Source organism: Mus caroli, unplaced genomic scaffold (assembly GCF_978045245.1).
Source record: "Mus caroli unplaced genomic scaffold, Mus_caroli_1 scaffold_1, whole genome shotgun sequence".
Classification (NCBI taxonomy): domain Eukaryota; kingdom Metazoa; phylum Chordata; class Mammalia; order Rodentia; family Muridae; genus Mus; species Mus caroli.
Genome location: NW_028227256.1, coordinates 66,904,720 through 66,925,126, shown reverse-complemented (window position 1 = coordinate 66,925,126; position 20,407 = coordinate 66,904,720). Strand labels below are relative to the sequence as shown.

The 20,407-nt window shown below is 36.8% G+C and overlaps 1 protein-coding gene across 4 annotated transcripts in view; it reads right to left on the bottom strand.

The window, feature by feature from the left end:
* The window catches only part of Spag16 (sperm associated antigen 16), a 945,274-nt gene that overhangs the window by 768,192 nt on the left and 156,675 nt on the right, over positions 1 to 20,407 (bottom strand). For all 4 annotated transcript variants that reach the window (XM_021171958.3, XM_085838176.1, XM_021171981.3 and 1 more), the window contains one exon: positions 8,725 to 8,852. In XM_021171958.3, coding sequence (XP_021027617.1) covers positions 8,725 to 8,852 — 128 coding nt within the window. The remainder of the gene's footprint in view (positions 1 to 8,724; positions 8,853 to 20,407) is intronic.

The following is a 20,407-nucleotide window of genomic DNA, read 5'->3' as shown; positions in this document are numbered from 1 at the left end:
AGATTGTTAAGGTCTGGTGGAACACTGCTTTGACTTTCAACTTCCTAACACGTCTCTGCTGAGTCTTTCAGATTCCTTATTTGGTTTACACTGCATTACCTGCTTCCCCTGGGATACTGGGGACATGCCTCTGCCTCAAGGATATTCTGGGTTCAGTTTTTCTCTTCCTTCTCTATATTTCTCACTTCTTTGCACACTGCAGGATCTCTGCTACATGCAGTCTTTTCATAAAAGCCCTGACCCATCTTTAATCCTGAAGCTATCCTGTACTGAATTCTGCCACATTTTATGTTCTCCTATAGAATCTTTGGCCACCAAATATGATTTATCATCAATGGATTTTACACCTGGCTTACTGTGAACTCAAGTAAATGCCAGCTGCCTGCAAATGAATTCTTTCAGGTAGTCAATTGTGCAGATTAGTTGGGGAGTCTTCAGTTTTGCTGAATGAATGTGTGGATATAAATATTATACAGTATTTTCTTGCATTGACAATAAATTTAAACAGACTAACTCATATAATTTATAAAAAAATGTATAGGAAACCTAGAGAATAAAACTAGGTAAAGGCTGAGGGATGCTACAAATAGCTGACTCAGGAATCTGAGCTTCTATCATGAGTCAGAGCCTTCACTATGTTCAGCTCCAAGAGAGCAGACATCTGCAGAAGTTTAGTGGCACAGCCAAGTTACACAGCAGATCCAGGACACAATATCCCAATGGGCTCAGAAAAGAGGGCACTGGGGTAGTGCCCACTGTCCAGCACTGCTGTGCTTCACATCAACTAGGTAAAAGCTAAATAAAAGCCTGGGTCTTTTCATGAAACACATTGAAAAGTATGACCCTCAGGCATATGTGGAGCCAGGGAAGAAAGAAAACATAGAGGGAGCTGGAGTGGTAGCACTCGATGAATAGTGTTTGTTGCCCAATCATAAAAAGCAGAGTTCAGATCCCGGCAGCTACAAAGTAAGCTGTGTATCCAAAATGCCTAAAACTCCAGATCCAAGGGACCCAATGCCCTCTTCTGGCCTCCGTGTATACACTAACCACATTCACATATGTGTGCATATGCTCATAAAGATACCTACACACAGACATATACATAAGCCAATAAAATAGGATTTGAAATGTATTTTTTGAATAAGCACAGTGAAAGCACTGACAGTGAGAGGAAATGAGGGGTAGCATAGCAGTTATGTATTGTTAGACCTGCCTCTGGGAGCAGGCATTTGAGTAATGGTAGGAACGAAGCAGATGTGCAAAACTTGCAATCTTGACCCTGACTCTCATGTGAAAGTCTTGTCTGATGATGCAGTAATGAGTGTCCACAAAACATGTGTGGGCCATGGAAGGGACGACAGCAAGTGTCCAAAAAGAAGGCTGCTCTTAGAAAGCTGTTTTTCTTCTTGAGCCTGGTAAGTACAGCATGTACTCAAAGTAGGGGCTCTCATGACCCCATTTACATACGCTAACACCTATTTAGTTCCTGTGAAATAAATGCAATATGGAAGAGCTAATATTACAGAGTATGGTGAGAAAAATTATTAGCCTTTTGCACAGTTTGAGTGTTGACTACTAGTATTAGAGATAGAAAATGAAAACCATAAATGAGTTCTAAATCAAAGAACTACTAGAATGACTGGGAGACTCCCCCTATAGGCGATCTAAGGTACCAGACAAGTGTACTAACTCTGAGCTACATCTTCATGACTGGAATATTTAATAGTAGAATTTATAGAGGGAGAGATGGAGGAATCAAAGTTACTTGTGGGACTTTAGCCAATATCTTTTAGCCAATATACTGTGGTTCTTTTATAATGATGGAGATTAGGAGAAATCCAGGCTTTCTGAGGTAATGCAAATTTCTTCTTTGGATATGAGAGCCGGAGAATCCTACAAAATGTTCACACTTAGGGAAAATATCAAGATGTTACCACTTGGAATTGATGGCCAGAGAATAGAAGATATCACCTGAGAAATGTACTTAGTAAAAAGATAAAGCTAAGAGCTGGTCTTTAAGCAGACATCTGACCCAAGAGGAGCAGTTCACTGGACAAGCTAAGAAGGCGGAGCATGAAAGTCAAGAGGAAATCCAGGACACACTAACAGCAGCTGGCATCTCAGGAAGTAATACAGGAGCGGCCAATTGTCTAAGCAGTACCTGACTGGTGAAGAAAGGGAGAAGCTATGTGTGGCCCAGACCACTGGTAGGTTATTTAAAAAAACCAAAAAAAAACAGTGACTCTGATAAAGGGAGTTTCAGAGAAGGGAGGTGGGAGGGTTAGTCTTGGTTGTCACCTTCTTGGGAATTTTAGTTACCATGGAAACAAATGTCTAGTTACGTCTTTTAAGGATTATCTAGATTCAGTAAATTGACCTGGAAGGATCAATGAATATAGGAGATAATATTCCAAGACATAGGATCCTGGACTGAATAAGAGGAGAAAGCCAACTGAGCACAAGCACTCTCTTCTCTTTGCTTCCTGACTGCTGATGTTATGTGACCAGCGCCTCAAACTCCTACCACTACATCTTGCTCACCATGATGGATTGTAGCCACTAACATGAGCCCAAATTTCAACCTTTAAATAGAGGTTGCTCTTCCTTGTCATGATAGCGCATCAAGGAACCAATGCAGATAGGATCTCCAGTGGTGGAGAATGGCAAGAACAAATGGGATAGTGATGAGTCTGCGTTTTTGCCGTGTTTCTCATGAGAAAGCAGGGCACAGGACAGAACATGGGTAGAACCTAGTTCTCTAGACAAAAGAGGAGTTTTTAACTGATGTGTGTTATTGGAAGGCATTGTTTAGTTGGAAGGCACCACTCAAACATGTGAAAGAGTAGAAGAAATACCTAAAGCAGAGCTTAGCAATACTCTTAATTAGTCTAATTTAAAACCCTTCTGGTTTTTTGACCTATGTAATTGCACTGTATAAAATGCAAATTATAAAGACATTTTAAATTATCTGGATCTTAATATATATTTTTATTGTGACCTTGTTAAAAAAAACAGTAAAAACATGTTTTGATATATCTGTTTTTCCTACAAAAGGAATAATTAGCGTTTTCTGCACTTACACACAATCTAATTAATTATTTTAATATTCAACTATAAAGCAATTATCCTAGGTCATGATTCTCAAGAGAGAAAAATAGAATTTTACCCTAAATCATAGGTTACATGGTTTTGTATGACAAACTATGCATAGATACAAAACTGGAGATTTTTTTCCTTTAGAATTTTCTAAAACAATTGTGGGTTTAGTCTTTTCTTTCATCTTAAACTATATTTGAATCAAATCCTGTAATTTTGATGATGCCTGAGTATTGTGTACCTGTGTGTGTGTGTGTGTGTGTGTGTGTGTGTGTCCATGTGTGTGTCTGTCATCTGTTTATCTGTGTCTGCTAAAAACAGAGAGAAGATAACTACCCACTGAAATATGACCAGAGACAGTGTATATTAGGAAGATGAATTTTTTTCATTAGTGCTGAATTAAACATTATTAATATTATTTGTATTTCTGTTCTTTTCAGTATTAATGGCCATACTACTACTGTTGGAAACCTATAAACTATAGCTTAAGAACATCTCCCAGTTATATTGACAAACAAAAGCAAAATTAACTTGATTAATGAGAAAAATGTTCTTACCTAAAAAAGCATACGATAAATCAATAAATATTTTACTGCAGTATTGAACCTAAGCCTCATGCAGGTTAGTAAACTGCTCTAAAACATAGCTCCATTCGTAGTCATTGAAAAGTGTTGTAATGATCTGTTTTATGTTAAGTGAGTGTGTGTGCACATGTACGCACACACATGTATGTATATACACTGGAGTAAAGTTCCTCATTTATATGCCACCACACTCCATTTTATTCTTTGAGAAAAGGTCTCTCACTGAAATTGGGACTAGGCTGGTGGTCAGCAAGTCACAGCACTCTTCCTGTCCCTGTACCCCACAGTCCTGGGATTACAGGAGCTGGTTATATCCAGCTTTGTACATGGATGCTGAGAATTTGACTCAGATACACCTACTTCCACCACAAACACTCTTAACGACAGAGCAGTTTTATCATACATTTTTTAAACTTCTTAACTTTCATTATATTTGCTCATTTATTTACTGTGCATGCATTTGTGTGTATGTGTTTGTGTGTGTGTACACATTTGTGCACAAATGCACTTGTGGGGGGTAAAGGATGATATGGAGGGTAAATGGGGATCCCTCAGAGCTGGGGTTAGATGTGTTTCCAGGGTACCAACTTCCTAAGTATATCCTGGGGTCTGAATTCTGGTTCTCAGAATAGGGCAGGCAACATTCTTCAACACTGATTCTTCTCTGCAGTTCCCTCATATCTGGGGAAACTAGAGAAACACTAAATATTACTTTGGAATTATATTTTATGGCTGGCTGATGACTGATAGTTAAAACAGAATAAACGGGAAGAGTTGAAAGAATAAAATAGATGGGAGCCACAGCAACACAAAGCAAAGAAGAAATGGTGGTACTAGCAGCAGAAATGAACAGACTGCCAATAAAGCAGACAGCCCCTAAACGAGGTGTCCCAAAGCAGCAACTTGATTTAAGTCATCCTTAGATTAACCACCATTCTTTCTCCTGATTCACCTTTCCCATGCCTAAGCCATAAAGACAGAGCCTCTCTCCTAATAAAATTGCTAGCAAAGATAATGAAATCTCTCCCTGGCCTGCACTAGTGGTTATGGGGCGGCTGGCTCTGTAGATGCAGTGGTTATGGGGCAGCTGGCTCTGTAGATGCTGGAAAGAATGTAGCTTGAAATCTGGATTCCTGTTATTCACAAAGCAAGCATTTCCCTCCTTTTCTTCTTTCATTGAATAAAGGCTTCTCCTTCAACATCCACTTAATTTCTTAACTGACAAACTCCTTCTCTCCATAAAGCATGCCAGAAATGCTGGCTATATCTAATTGCTTGAGCTCAGTGGTCATGCCCAGCGCCACTACAGAGCTAATGTAGGTGACTATGAAGAATCAAATAGTTTATTATCAAAAGTCTTTGTGAGCCAAGGTTTTCTATTGTAATACAATTAACTATTAATTTATGAGATGAAATATGAGTATGTGAAACAAAATTGCTATCAATGAAAATTAAATTAACATGAAAAGATGGGAAATATCATCCTCTGAAAGAGGCTGGAATTCTCGTTTTAGATTAAAGAAACCACAAGTTAAAACTGTGAGTGCTAATAGCCTTACTATTAGCCAAGGCTATTGGTTTTTCTCCACAAACTTATGGCTGCCCTACTGCTAATGACAACACACAATTCGATGACCAAGGAAAAGTAGAGCTTATACCCTTCTAGAGCCTTCATGACTATGGCACTGGAAGGTCCTCTGCATGCTACCAAAGGACAAAGGAAAATACCAACCTAACCTACATCTAAACCTCAATCTAAAATTGTAAGCTACCTGAAAAAATATGGTGGTGCAATGGTGGCACAAAGCTTGTGAGAGTAACCAAGTGGTTACTCTGATTTGAATTAAGTACCATTCCAGGAGAAGGAAACTATAGCTGACACTGCTGGATGGCCAAAACCCTGGGACTAGATACAAGGGGAAAAGCCAAATACTAATGTTATGTGCTAAAGGGATTTTAAAAACTTACTCCAAATAACATTCTACAGTATTCATAGATTAGTGCCTGGCTCATCAATCATTTGAGAAGCTTTCTCTTGAAGCAGATGAGAACAAATAGAGACCCATAAGCCAACAATGTTCAGAGAGTGAGAGACCTTAGGACACTGTCTTATACTGGCTGTATGCATCAAATCCTTCCACCTCCAGCTTCAAGAAGCCTATGGAAGAAGAGGCAGAAGGAGTATAAGAGCTAGAAGGGATGGAGGACACCAAGGGAAAGAAGTCTTTCTGAACAGAGAAGGACTAATGCACATGTGAACTCACACAGACTGTGGCAGCATGCATAGTCTGCACTGACTACTGTCCTGGAGCTGAAAGCAGTAGAAACACACCCTCATTCTTGACCCAGAAGCACTCTCCAATGGACAACCTCTTGCTCATGAAAATTCAATTTCTCCAAGGGATTCTCATTGGAGAAACAAGCCACTCTTAAGGGTAGGCTGAAAGCACAGCACAGTTAACAAAAAACACTCAACTGCACATTTGGTGAGTTGTGTCTCATAATGCTGAATAAGGCTTTCGTTTTCTTTTCTTTTCTTTTTTCTTTTCTTTTCTTTTCTTTCATTTTTTTCTTTTGTTTCTTACAGGTCCTTTGTGAGTATATTATACCTTCTGGTTTTCTGTTTTTATGAGATTCCTGTGTGTGAAAAAAACATGTGTCTTAATGTCTATGTGTTTCTTGTGCTTCTTCTTTGGCTGTTTTCTTCTTTATGTTTTTTTCTTATTCCAACTTGCTTTTATTTTAATTTATTATTGTTCCTTTAGAGGTCTGTTTGTTTTCCAATGAGAAATAGAAAAGTTATGGATCTGGATGGGTGGGGAGATAGGAAGGAACAGGGAGGAGTAAGGGAAGAGGAAACCATAATCAGAATATATAAAGAATCTATTGTCAATAAACGAGGAAAAAGAGAACTCAATACATATATTGTCTTTGGAACAGAGACTATTGGACATTTGTTCAAAAAGGAGTTTTTCCTAGAAAGTGATTCTCTATTATAATTCTTTTTTATTATCAAATCAAATCTGCATATTGTCACCATTGTCTGGGCTGAGTAGAATGTACTGCAGAAAATTCTTAAAACCCAATTCTAAAATAACTAGGTCTCTTTTTAAAATATTTTTATTATTAATTTAATTAATTAATATTTAATATTAATTTATTATTTCCTCATTTACATTTCCAATGCTATCCCAAAAGTCCCCCATACCCTCCCCCTGACTTCCCTACAGACCCACTTCCACTTTTTGGCCCTGGCATTCCCCTGTACTGGAGCATATAAAGTTTGCATGTCCAATGGGCCTCTCTTTCCAGTGATGGCCGACTAGGCCATCTTTTGATACATATGCAGCTAGAGTCACGAGCTCCGGGGTACTGGTTAGTTCATATTGTTGTTCCACCTATAGGGTTGCAGATCCCTTTAGCTCCTTGGGTACTTTCTCTAGCTCCTCTATTGGGGGCCCTGTGATCCATCCAATAGCTGACTAGGTCTCTTTTTATAACAAGTCAAATTATACCCACCGATGAAGTATAAGTTAAATATGTGAAAATAATATAATTTTATATTTTAAAATAAAATTGTAGATGGTGCTTAGCTGATGTAAGAAATAGCATACAGAATCATATATAGTTAAAAAGCATTTAATGAAAGTTACCTTACTTCCAAAGATATACATATGCACATAGAGACACATACACACAGACATACAAACACACAAAAACACACATAGATATACACACAGCTGTATGTCCAAATTTAATTAGAATCATATGAGATGAATGCATCATTTTTTATGATTCTCTTTAAATTTAAATAGAAATTTCCAACACATTGTCCTATGGGTTTTAATCATGTAATTAAAATCATATCAATTATGCTATATATACACAAAGTATCATATGTAACATTCTTGTTTTTAAGATAATCCAATAGTATTCACACATATATATGTATATATATATATACATATACATAAATGAACATATATGTAGATACATATGTGTGCATATATAATATATCCCATATATGTATTATATGTACATATATGTGCATATGTATGCCATACCATATGATATATGTATATATATATATGTATTAACTATGTGATATGTATATATATACACATATATAACATGTACATATATGTATACATACATATCACATCACATATAATATCTTCAAAGGCAACAGACACATTTCAAATGAAAAAGAGAACTACAGGTAAAATAGATGTTATTACAATACAACAAGATATTACTCTTGCTGAAGAAGTTTGTGAATAATGACAGATCTTTTTCCTGTATATATTACCCAATCATAGATTCCTGAGGAAAAATTGCATATACTTTAAATTATATATAAAAGTGCAAGACAGTGATGCTACTAATCTAAGTTAAAATTAATATCTATGATTATTGACAAAAAGTATTTACTGAAGTTTAAGTTTTTCACAAAGTTTTGTTTTATATTTATAAATTACTGACAGGAACATTCTTCTCTAAAAGAAAAATAAACATTACCAACCCTATCAATAGCAAAAGATATGAAAAATACATTTTCTATATGTATAGATGTAAATGTTCAGATTCTTAAAGCAATTATATCTAGTAAATGTGACATATGTTTTTACTTTAAAACAATGTGCCTACAGTTCATGAAATTATGACTTCAAAAAGAACAAATTAAAAATTGCATTACTCGAAAAGTACATTGCTGGAATCAAGAAAATTATTAAAATTCATAGTTTATTAAAGCTTAGGTTTAAATAATTCTTGGAAACTCTCTTCAATCCATGCGTGTTCTTGAAGGTTGGATCTACAAGCTCAACAGTAATAATTACAATAATGGACTTAGTCTACACTGCCACCAAGTGCCTAACCAATTACCTTGCAATGTTCCAGAGGCTATCAGTGGATTCTTTCATTGCTGTGAGAAGCTAAAGCATCTATTTTCACAGATCACATAAGCTACGGATAGTTAAGAGAACACCACAGTTTAGACAGGGCAACAAGATCTCAAAAGCATGAAGAAAACTGAAAGTCCTACCAGCTCACTGGGAGTTCATGAAGTCTGAAAATATTGTTTAGCTTGTAGTCAAATTTTGCTGCAGAAACGTTTTCTGTACATGAAGTCAAGTTTGGATCTGGTTGCATATCTACAGGAAATTCGGAATCCTGGGGAGGGGGACATGGAGATAAAGCTCTCTGTTACATATCTATACCATTTTACACACTGATCTGTCTTATTTAACACTCAATTCTAAGAAAAATACCATTATATATGACTCTTACTATCAATTCTTCATATTCCACTGCAACTTTGGGAAAATATACAAGAAAGACAAAATTTAAAATGAGGCATTCATTTGTTTTCATAGCAAAATTTAGTTCTAAGTTGCATCCATATTAAAAATTACTTGAGCTCCTTCTCTTGGTGGGTAAAGTGATATACAATTTAACATCTTATATGATTTGTCAATTGTCATTTTTTGATAATCATTCACCCTCGACATCAATTTCCTTCCAGCAGTCAAAGCCTAAGGATTTGTGCAGTACATTTGTCCTATGCTAACAGTATGCCTATATCTTCATGGTTAGCAAAATGACCCTTGCTAACTGGTTAATTATGGTTTTCTTGCTTACATTTAAGGAAATGGGATTACTTTAAAGGTATCTGCAAATAGTAAAAGATTTCTGTTAGAGTTCTTCAAGTAACAAACATTAGGATTCGCATCTCCATTTGTTAGTTAACCCTCTCCCCAACAAGCAAACTTCGAAAGACAGGAATGTATCCTCAGTGAAGACATGATTAATACAGGTATTAAAATTCTTAACGGCTTATATAATAACTCTTTAAAATATCACACACACAAATAATCATCTATAGTATTTACTTCCTAAAATTGTCCTTAGAAATGGAGCCATATATTTATTTTTATACTCAAACTTTTTTGGTATTTATTTCATTTACATTTTCAATGCTATATCTCTGACCCCCCTCACACAAAAAAACAAACCATAGTTAAGCATGTGTGTGTGTGTGCACACACACACACACACAAACCCACAAAAAAATCAAAAGAAACAGAAAGTCCAATAAGATAAAAAATGTAGACTAAAAGGTAAAATGAAACAGAAAGTCCACAAAGATACCAGTGAGTTAATTTTGTGCTGGCCACATACTCCTGGACATGGGAACTCTCCTAAATCATAGTTGGTATACCCAATGAAATTATCGCCCTTTCTAGTTGGAATCAACTGCAGATAGTTTCTTGGCTAGCAGTGGATCTCCATGTCCAGTTCCTCCTCTTAGCACAGGGACCCAACTAGCTTGAACTTGTGTAGCTCTTGTACATGATAGCACAGTCTTTGTGACTCCATAGTGCAACAATACCATTGTGCATGGAAAACAGAGTTTACTCAGAATCACCCATCACCTCTTGCTCATAAAATCTTTCTGCCTCCTTTTCTGCATAGATCCCTGAGACTAGAGTGAAGATTTTAGAGAAGTTACATTTAGGATTGTGTGCTCCAAAGCTTCTTTCTCCAAACAGTATTCTTATATGAACCTCAGTGTTAATTCCAATATACTTCAAGAAGTTTCTTTGATAATTTTGTGACAGCACTGATCCATGGATATGGAAATGTGACATTAGAAGCCATATTTTGCTGTTACTTTAGAAGAGTACTATTATTGCATTTCCCCGTGAGCATGTGTGTTCTATCTAATCTCAGGACCTGGACCACTTGAACAACAAGTACTGGTTCAATCTCATGGGGTGGGCCTTAAATCCAGTTATTTATATAAAGTGGTTGGTTACACTCATGACACTTGTGCCTCTATTGTACCAGTGTATCTTGCAGACAGGTCACTGTTATAGGTTGCACAGTTTACAGCTGTGAATGCTACCTAGAGAGCAGGGGTGAATCTTCTCGTTAGGCACCAGTTCTATTTGTGTGTATGTGTTTGATGACATAGGTGTTATTCTTCATAAATAAAACTTTATAATCTGGTTGTAGAGACTAACTAAAGGCATTTGCAATAACCTGTGATATTTGGGGGTTTACACTGGGCTCCTTTACCCAATGACCAAAGATGATGTAACTGATTCCAGGCTCTGGAAGTTTCATTTAGTAACATAAGATGTCTAGCTGAATCATTGTCTCCCTTAGTATTTGGTGACTCCATATAGATTCATTTCATATTTGTGTATGACTTAGGAAGCATTTAAATAGTAATTTTCCATATGGTTTTTCAAATGGCCTTCAGAGTTAGTTGTCCTCAATTATTTCTTCCTTTGCCCCTCCCATTTTTTCTCCCTGTTCAAGCCTCCTATTCTAGTTTTGTCTTTGTCTCTCCATATACGGTTATACTCTTTCCCCCTTCCTTTGGAGAAACTTTCCTCCCTTTAGTACATTACTTAGTGCTTAAGCTCTGTGGTTATTCAGATTACGACACATGTAGAGAAAACATAAAAGCTAACAACCACATATAAGAGAAAACATACAATATTTACAATTGGAGGAATGGGTCAATTTGATCCTACTAATCAACATTTCTCTTTTAATGTCAATACAATTTTATTTTTATTGCTATAGCCCTGTAATATTATTTGAAATCTAGGCTGGTGATATCTCTAACATTTGTATTATTCAGGGCTGTTTAGGCTACCCTGGCCTTTTTACGTTTCTATATAAAGTCTAAAATGTATTTTTAAGATTCTGTGAAGCATTGTGTTCTAATGTTTATGGGGATTGAATTGAATCTGTAGATCACTTTTGGTAGGATGGTCATTTTCAAATTATTTATTCTGACTATCCATGAACATGTAAAAAATCTTCCTATCTCCTGGAGTCTTCTTTTATAGATGACATCATACCATTTCTTTCCTATTTATATTCTCTTGGTCTCCTTCAGTTCACTTGTTGCTCTAGTTAAAACTCCTTGCTATATTGAGTAGATTCAGAGAGAATGGGTGCCCTTTGTCTTGTTCCTCATTTTAGTGAAAATGCTTTCTGTTTCTCCCTGTATAGGTTCATGTAGACTGTAAGATCAAAGTAAATTGCTTCAATTATGTCGATGTATGCCCTTTGTATGCAAGGACTTCTATCACAAAGGAATTCTGGTTTTTGTCAAAGGTCTTTTCTGTATCTAATGAGATGACCATTTAGTTTTGTCTCACATCTGCTTATTTGGTGGATTAAGGTTATTAATTTATGTATGTTGAACCATCCTGCATCTCTGTGATAAGCCAGCATGACCATGGTATTACTGGATTCAGTTTTTAAGTATTTTATAAGAATTTTTTGCATCAATGGGCATAATGAATGCTAGTTTATAATTTTCATCTTTTTGTGTGATTTTAGTATTTATAAAAAGAGTTTAAAATATTTCTCTAGCTTATATTTTCAAAAGAATTTCAGGAGTATTGGTATTATTTCTTCTTTGAAGGTTTGGTAGAATCTGTACTGACCCTTTTTTAGGAAGAGACAATTATACTTTTAACTACTGTTTCTATTTCATTAGGGGTTATGTGATTGTTTAAAATGCTTGTTTGATCTTTATTTAACTTTGTTTTATTTGTTTTTATTCTTCTCTCATACAATAAAACCTGACCACAGCCTTCCCTCCCTCACCTTCTCCGAGTAAACCCTTCACCTCTCCTCTCCCCCAGGTCCACTCTTCCTCCTTTTCCCTTCAGAGAAAAATCAGGACTTCTAGTAACATCAACCCAACACAGCATAACAAGATGCAAATAGACTAGGCTTCCTCAGTATTTGCTGTAGGAAGCATCTCTGATTGGCAATTGGGCCAGGCACCAATTAATGAGTATAGGAAACTTTTTTTCAGTTGTGTTTGATTTTACCCTAGGACTTTGAGCCATCCAGCTTGCAGATCCTGAGAATCTAGGTAATGTCGAGCATGGATGCCCTTTCTTGGGTATGTTGTTAAGCTACTAACACGAGATCTCTCCAGTTTTTTAATGGAGGCACTTAATACTATAAACTTGCGTTTTATAACTACCTACACTATGTCCCATAGGTTTAATATGTTGTGGTTTTTTTTATTCCATTCTAAAACCATTTTAATTTCCCTTTTTATTACTGTCTTGCCACATTTTCATTCAGTGGTGAACTGTTCTGTTTCTATGAGATTTTACACTTTTTGACGTTTATGTTATTGTTAATATCCATCTTTAATACATGGTGATCAGACAGGATGCAAAGTATTATTTCAATTTTCTTTTATCTGTTGAGTTGGTTTGTGTTTTAGCACATTTGGAGAAAGTACCATGAGGTGCTGCTAAGAAGAAAGTATATATTTTGTGTTTGGGTGCAACTGTCAGCAGATGCTTGCTAGGTTTATTTGATTTATGACATTCTTTAACTCCAACAATTCTCTTTTTAGTTCTTGTCTGCATGACCTGTCTATTGAAGAGAGTGAGATATTAAAGTTCCCTCTTCTCAATTCATCCTGAAGTTTTCATGTAACACTATCAAAGTCACAGTTTTATGTGACACACCAGTCTGTTTTGCAAAAATTATCAATGTCATATTTTGTATACTATCCTATTATTTTTGTCTCCTTTGTGGTATTCACTGCTACTAACAGAGCTTTCTCTAAATAAAACAGTACTGCATTGATTACTTTTCCTAAAGCACATACACACTTTCGGAAGTATAAATAATTCAAATGAAGAAAGTATTTGACAAAAAACATGACAGCTCTTTACAGTTATCTCTTTAGTAATAGGATATCAATTTACATTCCTACCTATCATATAGGACTGAGTTAACAATGCAAATACACACACACACACATGCATATTGCTGCGTTAACACTGAAAGTACACACACATATGCGCTGTGTTAACAATGTAAGCACACACACATGCATTGCACTTTGTTAACAATGTAAGCACATACACATGCATTGCACTTTGTTAACAATGTAAGCACACACACAGGCATTGTGTTGTATTAACAATGTAAGTACACACATCTGTACACAGAAAGAGCCTTTCCTTAAAAACACCTATATGCATCAATTTCATGAGCATTGTACTGAACTACAGAAGATAACAAAATAGAGCATTTAAAAAACAGTTACCAAGTCTTGTCACTGTTTCTAAACTCAGATGAAAATAAGAATATATAACAATAACTAAGAAGCTATTTGAAAGAAGACTTACAAAAACAACCAAGAGAAGACCTATATATAGTAATGACGGATTAGCATGCAAGCATTCACAGAGACAGATCCCAAGACTCATGTAACCAATCAGCATTCCAGGAACCATAAACCAACAAATAGTCAAAGAATCAGAAAGATCAATGTAAAATTCTTGAATAAAGAATGCATAGAAGACAGAGGAAGAAAATAAAGCTTTCAACTATCCCTAGCCATCACCAATTCTTTTTATTGACAAGGTACAAATGCAAGGAAAGCTAAGCTCTCAGCTTCAACAGCTGGTGGCTCTCAACTCTGCCACTTGAAAGCATCTCACAGTTTGTATTGAAAATACCACAATCTCTGGTTCCACCCCTGACTAAATGAATATCAATTTCTGAGAGTGAAGCTTTCTATAGGAAGTAAAACTCAGGCCTGAAAACCAGGCCTCTCAATCACTACTCAGCTACAATGTGAGCTGAAATGTACAGTTATGCAAGCTGTTTACCATGTTTGGTTGGTTGGTTTTGTTGTTTTCTCAGTTAATTAATGAAAAGGAAACTTTTAAGGTTTCTTTTTCTTTTTTTTTTTTTGGAAAGACGGTTGTGTTGGATGGTGTTTTGGTGGGGCAAACACGTGAAGGAACGTTTCCTTAAAGTAGACACAGGTGAAAGGCTAAGGCAGACTTGTGAAGGAATGTTTTACTGAAGAAGGCACCAGAGAGAGGATGTTCTGCTAAAGCAACCATGAAAGGACAGACAATGAAGGATTCTTTGCTTATGACACGCCTATATGGTCTGCCTTACATTGTGTAGTTGAGGTCCACTTGTCAGCACTTCGAAGAGAAATGCACCAAAAATCTTCTAGAGGTGTGCTGCAGTTTCTTCCTCAGACTCAGGATGACTAGCAGAGTGATGTCAGCTGAGACAGACCCTCATATTGAGACAAGACCCATGGAGGACACCTGATGTTTAGAGGGTATAAATAGGATTCGACAGGCAGTAACCGGAGGCTTGCTTATAGAACTAGCTGTACAATGCTTGTGGGTCTCTCATCGTCACAGATCATCACTTCCCTGAGATAGGCACAGGCTAGAACTTCTGACATCCCTCGTTGTCCTTCCTGCCCAAGACTAAGGCCTTGCTGTCGCTGCTAGGTAGTGCTACTGCTGCTGACTCTTGTTTGCTATCCAGACTCTACCAAACCGACTGTTGGTGTATCTGTGAAGTGTTTGCAAGTGGATTGAGCTGCCACTGCTGAACTGTGAACTCAACTGCCAATTTCCAGACAACACGGATGGGAGTTGCTCCAAAGAACCTTCCTTTTCCACTACCTCTGGTGGGTGGTGGGCTACAAGGGAGGTTAAAGCATTTAAGAAACATCATTAACAATAGATTTTGAAAAAATTAAACTTACAAATTTATTTATTTTCTTTTACTTATTCAATTTACTTCCTGCTCACTGTCACCCTCCTGGTCACCCACTTCCACAATCCTTCCCCCTACCTCCTCCTTTTCTCCTCATGGCAGGGAGGGAGGGGTAGTGGGGTTGGAGATAGATGGATCCTGAGAATATCATCTTGAGTGAGGTAACCCAGTCCCAAAAGGACATACCTGGTATTTTCTCACTTATAAGTGGATATTAGCCATAAAATACAGGATACTCATTCCACAGACACAAAGAAGCTAAACAAGAAGAAAGGCACAAGCAAGGATGCTTGAATCTTACTCAGAAAGGGGAATAAAATAGTCATAGGAAGCTAGTCTCTGCTAGGATAAGTGCTTCCTCTCCCACTGAGGCCAGACATGGCAGCCCAGCTAAAAGAACCTATCCCACTTACAAGCAACATCTTTTGGAATAGACACTGCTCCAGTTGTTTGGGTCACAGATGAAGACCAAGCTGCATATCTGCTACATATGTGCAGGAATGTCTAGGTCCAGCCCATGTATGTTCTTTGATTGGTGGTTCAGTCTCTGAGAGCCCCAAGTGTCCAGGTTAGTTGACTCTGTTGGTCTTCCTGTGGAGTTCCTATCACCTTCTAGGTCTGAAATCCTTCCTCCCATTCTTCCATAAGAGTCCCCAGATGTGGGTGTCTGCATGTGTTTAAGTCAGCTCCTGAGTGAAGCCTCTCAGAGGACAGCCATGCTAGTCTCCTGTCTGCAAGCATAACCGAGTATCTTCAATAGTGTCAGGAATTGATGCTTACTCCTAGGATGGTCTCAAGTTGGGCTGGCTATTGGTTATCCATCTACTCGGTCTCTGTTCCATCCTCTATTCCTGTATGTCTAGTAGAGAGGATAAATTTTAGGTCGAAAGTTTTTTGTGTAGGTTGGTGTCACCATAGCTCCACTGGCATTCCTGCCTAGCAAATTCTTCAGGGTTCATATCCTCATTGCTGTTAGTCACAGCTAAATTCAATCCCATTGATTCTCAGGTGTCTCCCTTATCCCAGGTCTCTGTCTCAACCTAGAAATACCCTTCCCACCCCAATAAGCTATAGATTTCCGTTCATTCTAGTTGCCCTCTGGTCATATCTCCCCTCCCTCCCTACACCTGATCTTGAAACTCCCAATCTCCTCCCCATATCCTCTCCCACAGTTATCTCTCCATCTGCCTCCTATGACTATTTTTCCCCTTTCTGAGTAAGATTCAAGCATCCTTGCTTGTGCCTTTCTTCTTGTTAGCTTCTTTGTGTCTGTGGAGTGAGTATCCTGTATTTTATGGCTAATATCCACTTATAAGTGAGAAAATAGTAGGTATGTCCTTTTGGGACTGGGTTACCTCACTCAAGATGATATTCTCAAGATCCATCTATTTGTCTGCAAAATTCATGTTCTTAATAGCTAAATAGCATTGCATTGTATAGATGTACCAAATTTTCTTTATCCATTCTTCAGTGGAGAAACATTTAAATTGTTTTCAGTTTCTGGTTATTATAAATAAAGCTGCTATGAACATTGTTTAGCAAGTGTCTTTGTGGGATGGTGGAGCATCTTCTTTGGGATATACCACTCCACCCAGGAGCGGTATAGCTGGCTCTTGAGGTAGAACAATTCAAGTTTTCTGGGAAACTGCCAAATTGATTTCCAAACTGGTTGCACAAGTTTGCACTCCCAAAAGCAATGAAGGAGTGCTCCATATCCTAGCCAACATGTGCTACCTCTTGAGCTTTTTATCTTAGCCATCCTTATGGGTATAAGATGAACCTCACGATTGTTTTGATTTGTGTTTCCCAATTGACTGAGGACTTTGGACATTTCTATAAGTGTTTCTTGACCATTTGAGATTCCACTGCTGAAAATTCTCCATTTAGCTCTGTACCCCATTGTTAAATTGGGTTATTTGGGTTGTTTGTGTTTAACATCTTGTTTATAAAATTTAAATATTAGTTCTCTGCCAGATGTAGGGTTGGTGAAGATCCTTTCCCAATCTGTAGGCTGTCGTTTTGTCCAATTGACAGAGTACTTTGTCTTTGAAGTCTCGTGATGTCTCATTTATTAATTGTTGATCTTAGAGCCTGAGCCACTGGTGTTATATTCAGGAAATTGTCTCCTGTACCAATGCATTCAAGGTAATTTCCTACTTTATCTTCTATGAGATTTAGTGTATCTGGTTTTATCTTGAGGTCCTTAATATACTTGGATGTGACTTTTTTCCAGGTTGATAAATATGGACCTATTTGCATTCTTCAACATGTAGAAATCCAGTTAGACCAGCACCATTTGTTGAAGATGTTTTCTTTTTTCCCCATTTTATGTTTTGGATTTTCTATTAAAAAAAAAAATCAAGCCAGGTGTGGCGGTGCATGTCTTTAATCCCAGCACTTGTGAGGTAGAAGCAGGCAGTTTTCTGAGTTCGAGGCCAGCCTGGTCTACAAAGTGAGTTGCAGTACAGCCAGGGCTACATAGAGAAACCCTGTCTCTAGATAAATAAATAAATAAATAAATAAATAAATAAATAAATAAATAAAAATAAATTTAAAAAATCAGGTGACCATAGGTTTGTGGGCTTTGTGGGCTTATTTCTGGGTCTTTGATTCAATTCCGTTGATCAAGGTGTCTGTTTCTAAATACTGTGTAGAGTTTTTATCACTATTTCTCTGTAGTACAGCTTGAAGTCAGAGATGGTGATTCCTCCAGAAGTTCTTTTATTGTTATGGATTGTTTTGGCTATCCTGTTTTTTGTTTGTTTGTTTGTTTGTTTTTCCATATGAAGTTGTGAATTGCTCTTTCGAGTTTTATTTTTTAAAATGTGTTGGAATTTTGATGGGGATTGATTGCATTGAGTCTGCAGATTGCCATCTTACCACTATGGCGTTATGTTACCACTATAATCACTATGTCAACTTTACATATCCATTATCATGAAGCATCTTCTTCAATTTCTTTGTTCAGGGGCTTGAAGTTCATATCATACAGATCTTTAGCTTTCTTGGTTAGAGTTACACCAAGATATTATTTGGGCTATGAAAGGTGTTGCTTCCCTAATTTCTTTCTTGACCCATTTATCATTTGTATAAAAGAGGGCTACTGGTCTCTTTTAGTTAATTTTGTACCCAGCCACTTTGTAGAAGGTGTTTTTTCAGTTCTCTGGTAGGAGTTCTCTGGTAGAATTTTGGGGTCATTTATGTATACTATCATATAATGCACAAATAGTGACACTTTGACTTCTTCCTTTTCTAATTTATATCCCCTTGATATCTTTTAGTTGTCATGATGCTCTAGATAGAGCTCTAAGTTTGATATTGAATACATAGGGTGAAATTGAGTAGCTTTGTCTTGTCCTTGGTTTTAGTGGAATTATTTTAAGTTTCTCTTTGTTTAGTTTGATGCTGGAGACTGGCTTGCTGTATGTTGCTTTGGTTATGTTCAGGAATGTGCCTTATATCCCTGAGATCTCTAATACTTCTATCATGAAGGGGTGGTGGGTTTTGTCAAAGGCTTTTTCAGCATAGAATGAGATGAATGAGTGAATTTCTTTCTTTGAGTTTGTTTATATGGTTGATATGCGGGTAGACACCTTTTAATATTGAACCATCCCTGCATTCCTGGGATGAAGCCTACTTGATCATGATAGAGAAAGTCTTTGATTTGTCCCTGGATTCAGTTTGCAAGTATTTTTATTATTATTATTAAGTAGTTCTGCAACAATGTTCTTAAGAGAAATGGGTCTGAAGTTCTCTCTCTCTTTTGTTGAGTCTTTGTGTGGTTTATGTATCAGTGTGACTGTGATTTCATAGAATGAGTTTGACACGGTTACATCTGCTTCTATTTTGTGGAGTAGTTGAGGAACATTGGTATTAGCTCTTCTTTGAAAGTCTGGTAGAATGCTGCACTAAAATCATCTGGCCCTGGATTTTTGGTTGGGAGATTTTTAATGACTGCTTCTAATTTCTTCAGGAGTTGCAGGGCCGTTTAAATGGTTTATATGATCTTGGTTTAACTTTGGTAAGGGATATCTGTCTAGAAAATTATCCATTTCATTAAGATTTTCCAATTTTGTGGAGTATAGGCTTTTGAAGTAGGACCTAATTGTTCTTTGAATTTTCCCACTGTCTGTTGTCTCTTCTCCCATTTCATTTCTGATTTTTTAATTTGGATGCTGTAACTCTGTCTTTGGTTACTTTGGCTCAGAATTTGCCTATCTTAATGATTTTTCTCAAAGAACCAGCTCTCGGTTTTTGTTGATTCTTTGTATTACTTTGTTTCTAACTGATTGATTTCAGCCCTGATTTTGATTATTTCCTGCCTTCTACTCCTCTTTGGTATGTTTGCTGCTGCTGCTGCTTCTTCTTCTTCTTCTTCTTCTTCTTCTTCTTCTTCTTCTTCTTCTTCTTCTTCTTCTTCTTCTTCTTCTTCTTCTCCTTCTTCTTTTTAGAGCTTTCAGATATATTTTGAAATTATTGGTATAAGGACTTTCTAATTTCTTTATGGAGGTATTTAATGCTATGAACTTTCCTCCTATGACTGCTTTCATTGTGTTCCATACATGTGAGTATGATGTGTCTTCATTTTCATTGGATTCTAGAAAGTCTTTTATTTCTATCCTGACCCAGAGATCACTGAATAAAAAGTTGTGCACTTTCCATGAGTGTGTAGACTTTCTGGTGTTTCTGTTGGTGGTAGTGTCCAGCTTTAATCCATGGTGGTCTGATAAAATACAGGCTTGATTTCAATTTTCTTATATTGTGTTCAATTTTCTTTGTGACTGACTATACAGTCAATTTTGGAGAATGATCCATGAGGTGCTGAGAAGAACATATATTCTTTTGTATTTGGGTAAAATATTCTAAGAAGTTTGTTAGGTCCATTTGATTCATAGTGTCTGTATGACCTGTCAATTAGTGAGAGGAGGTGTTGAAGTCTCCCATTATTAATGTATGGGGTTCGATATGCAATTTAAGCTCTAGAAATGTTTCTTTTACAAATATGGGTTACCCTGTGTTTGCTGCATAGATGTTCAGAATTGAGATATCATTTTGGTAGATTTTTCCTTTGATGAGTATGAAGATTTTTCCCTGTCTCTTTTGATTAAGGTTGGTTGAAAGTATATTTTATT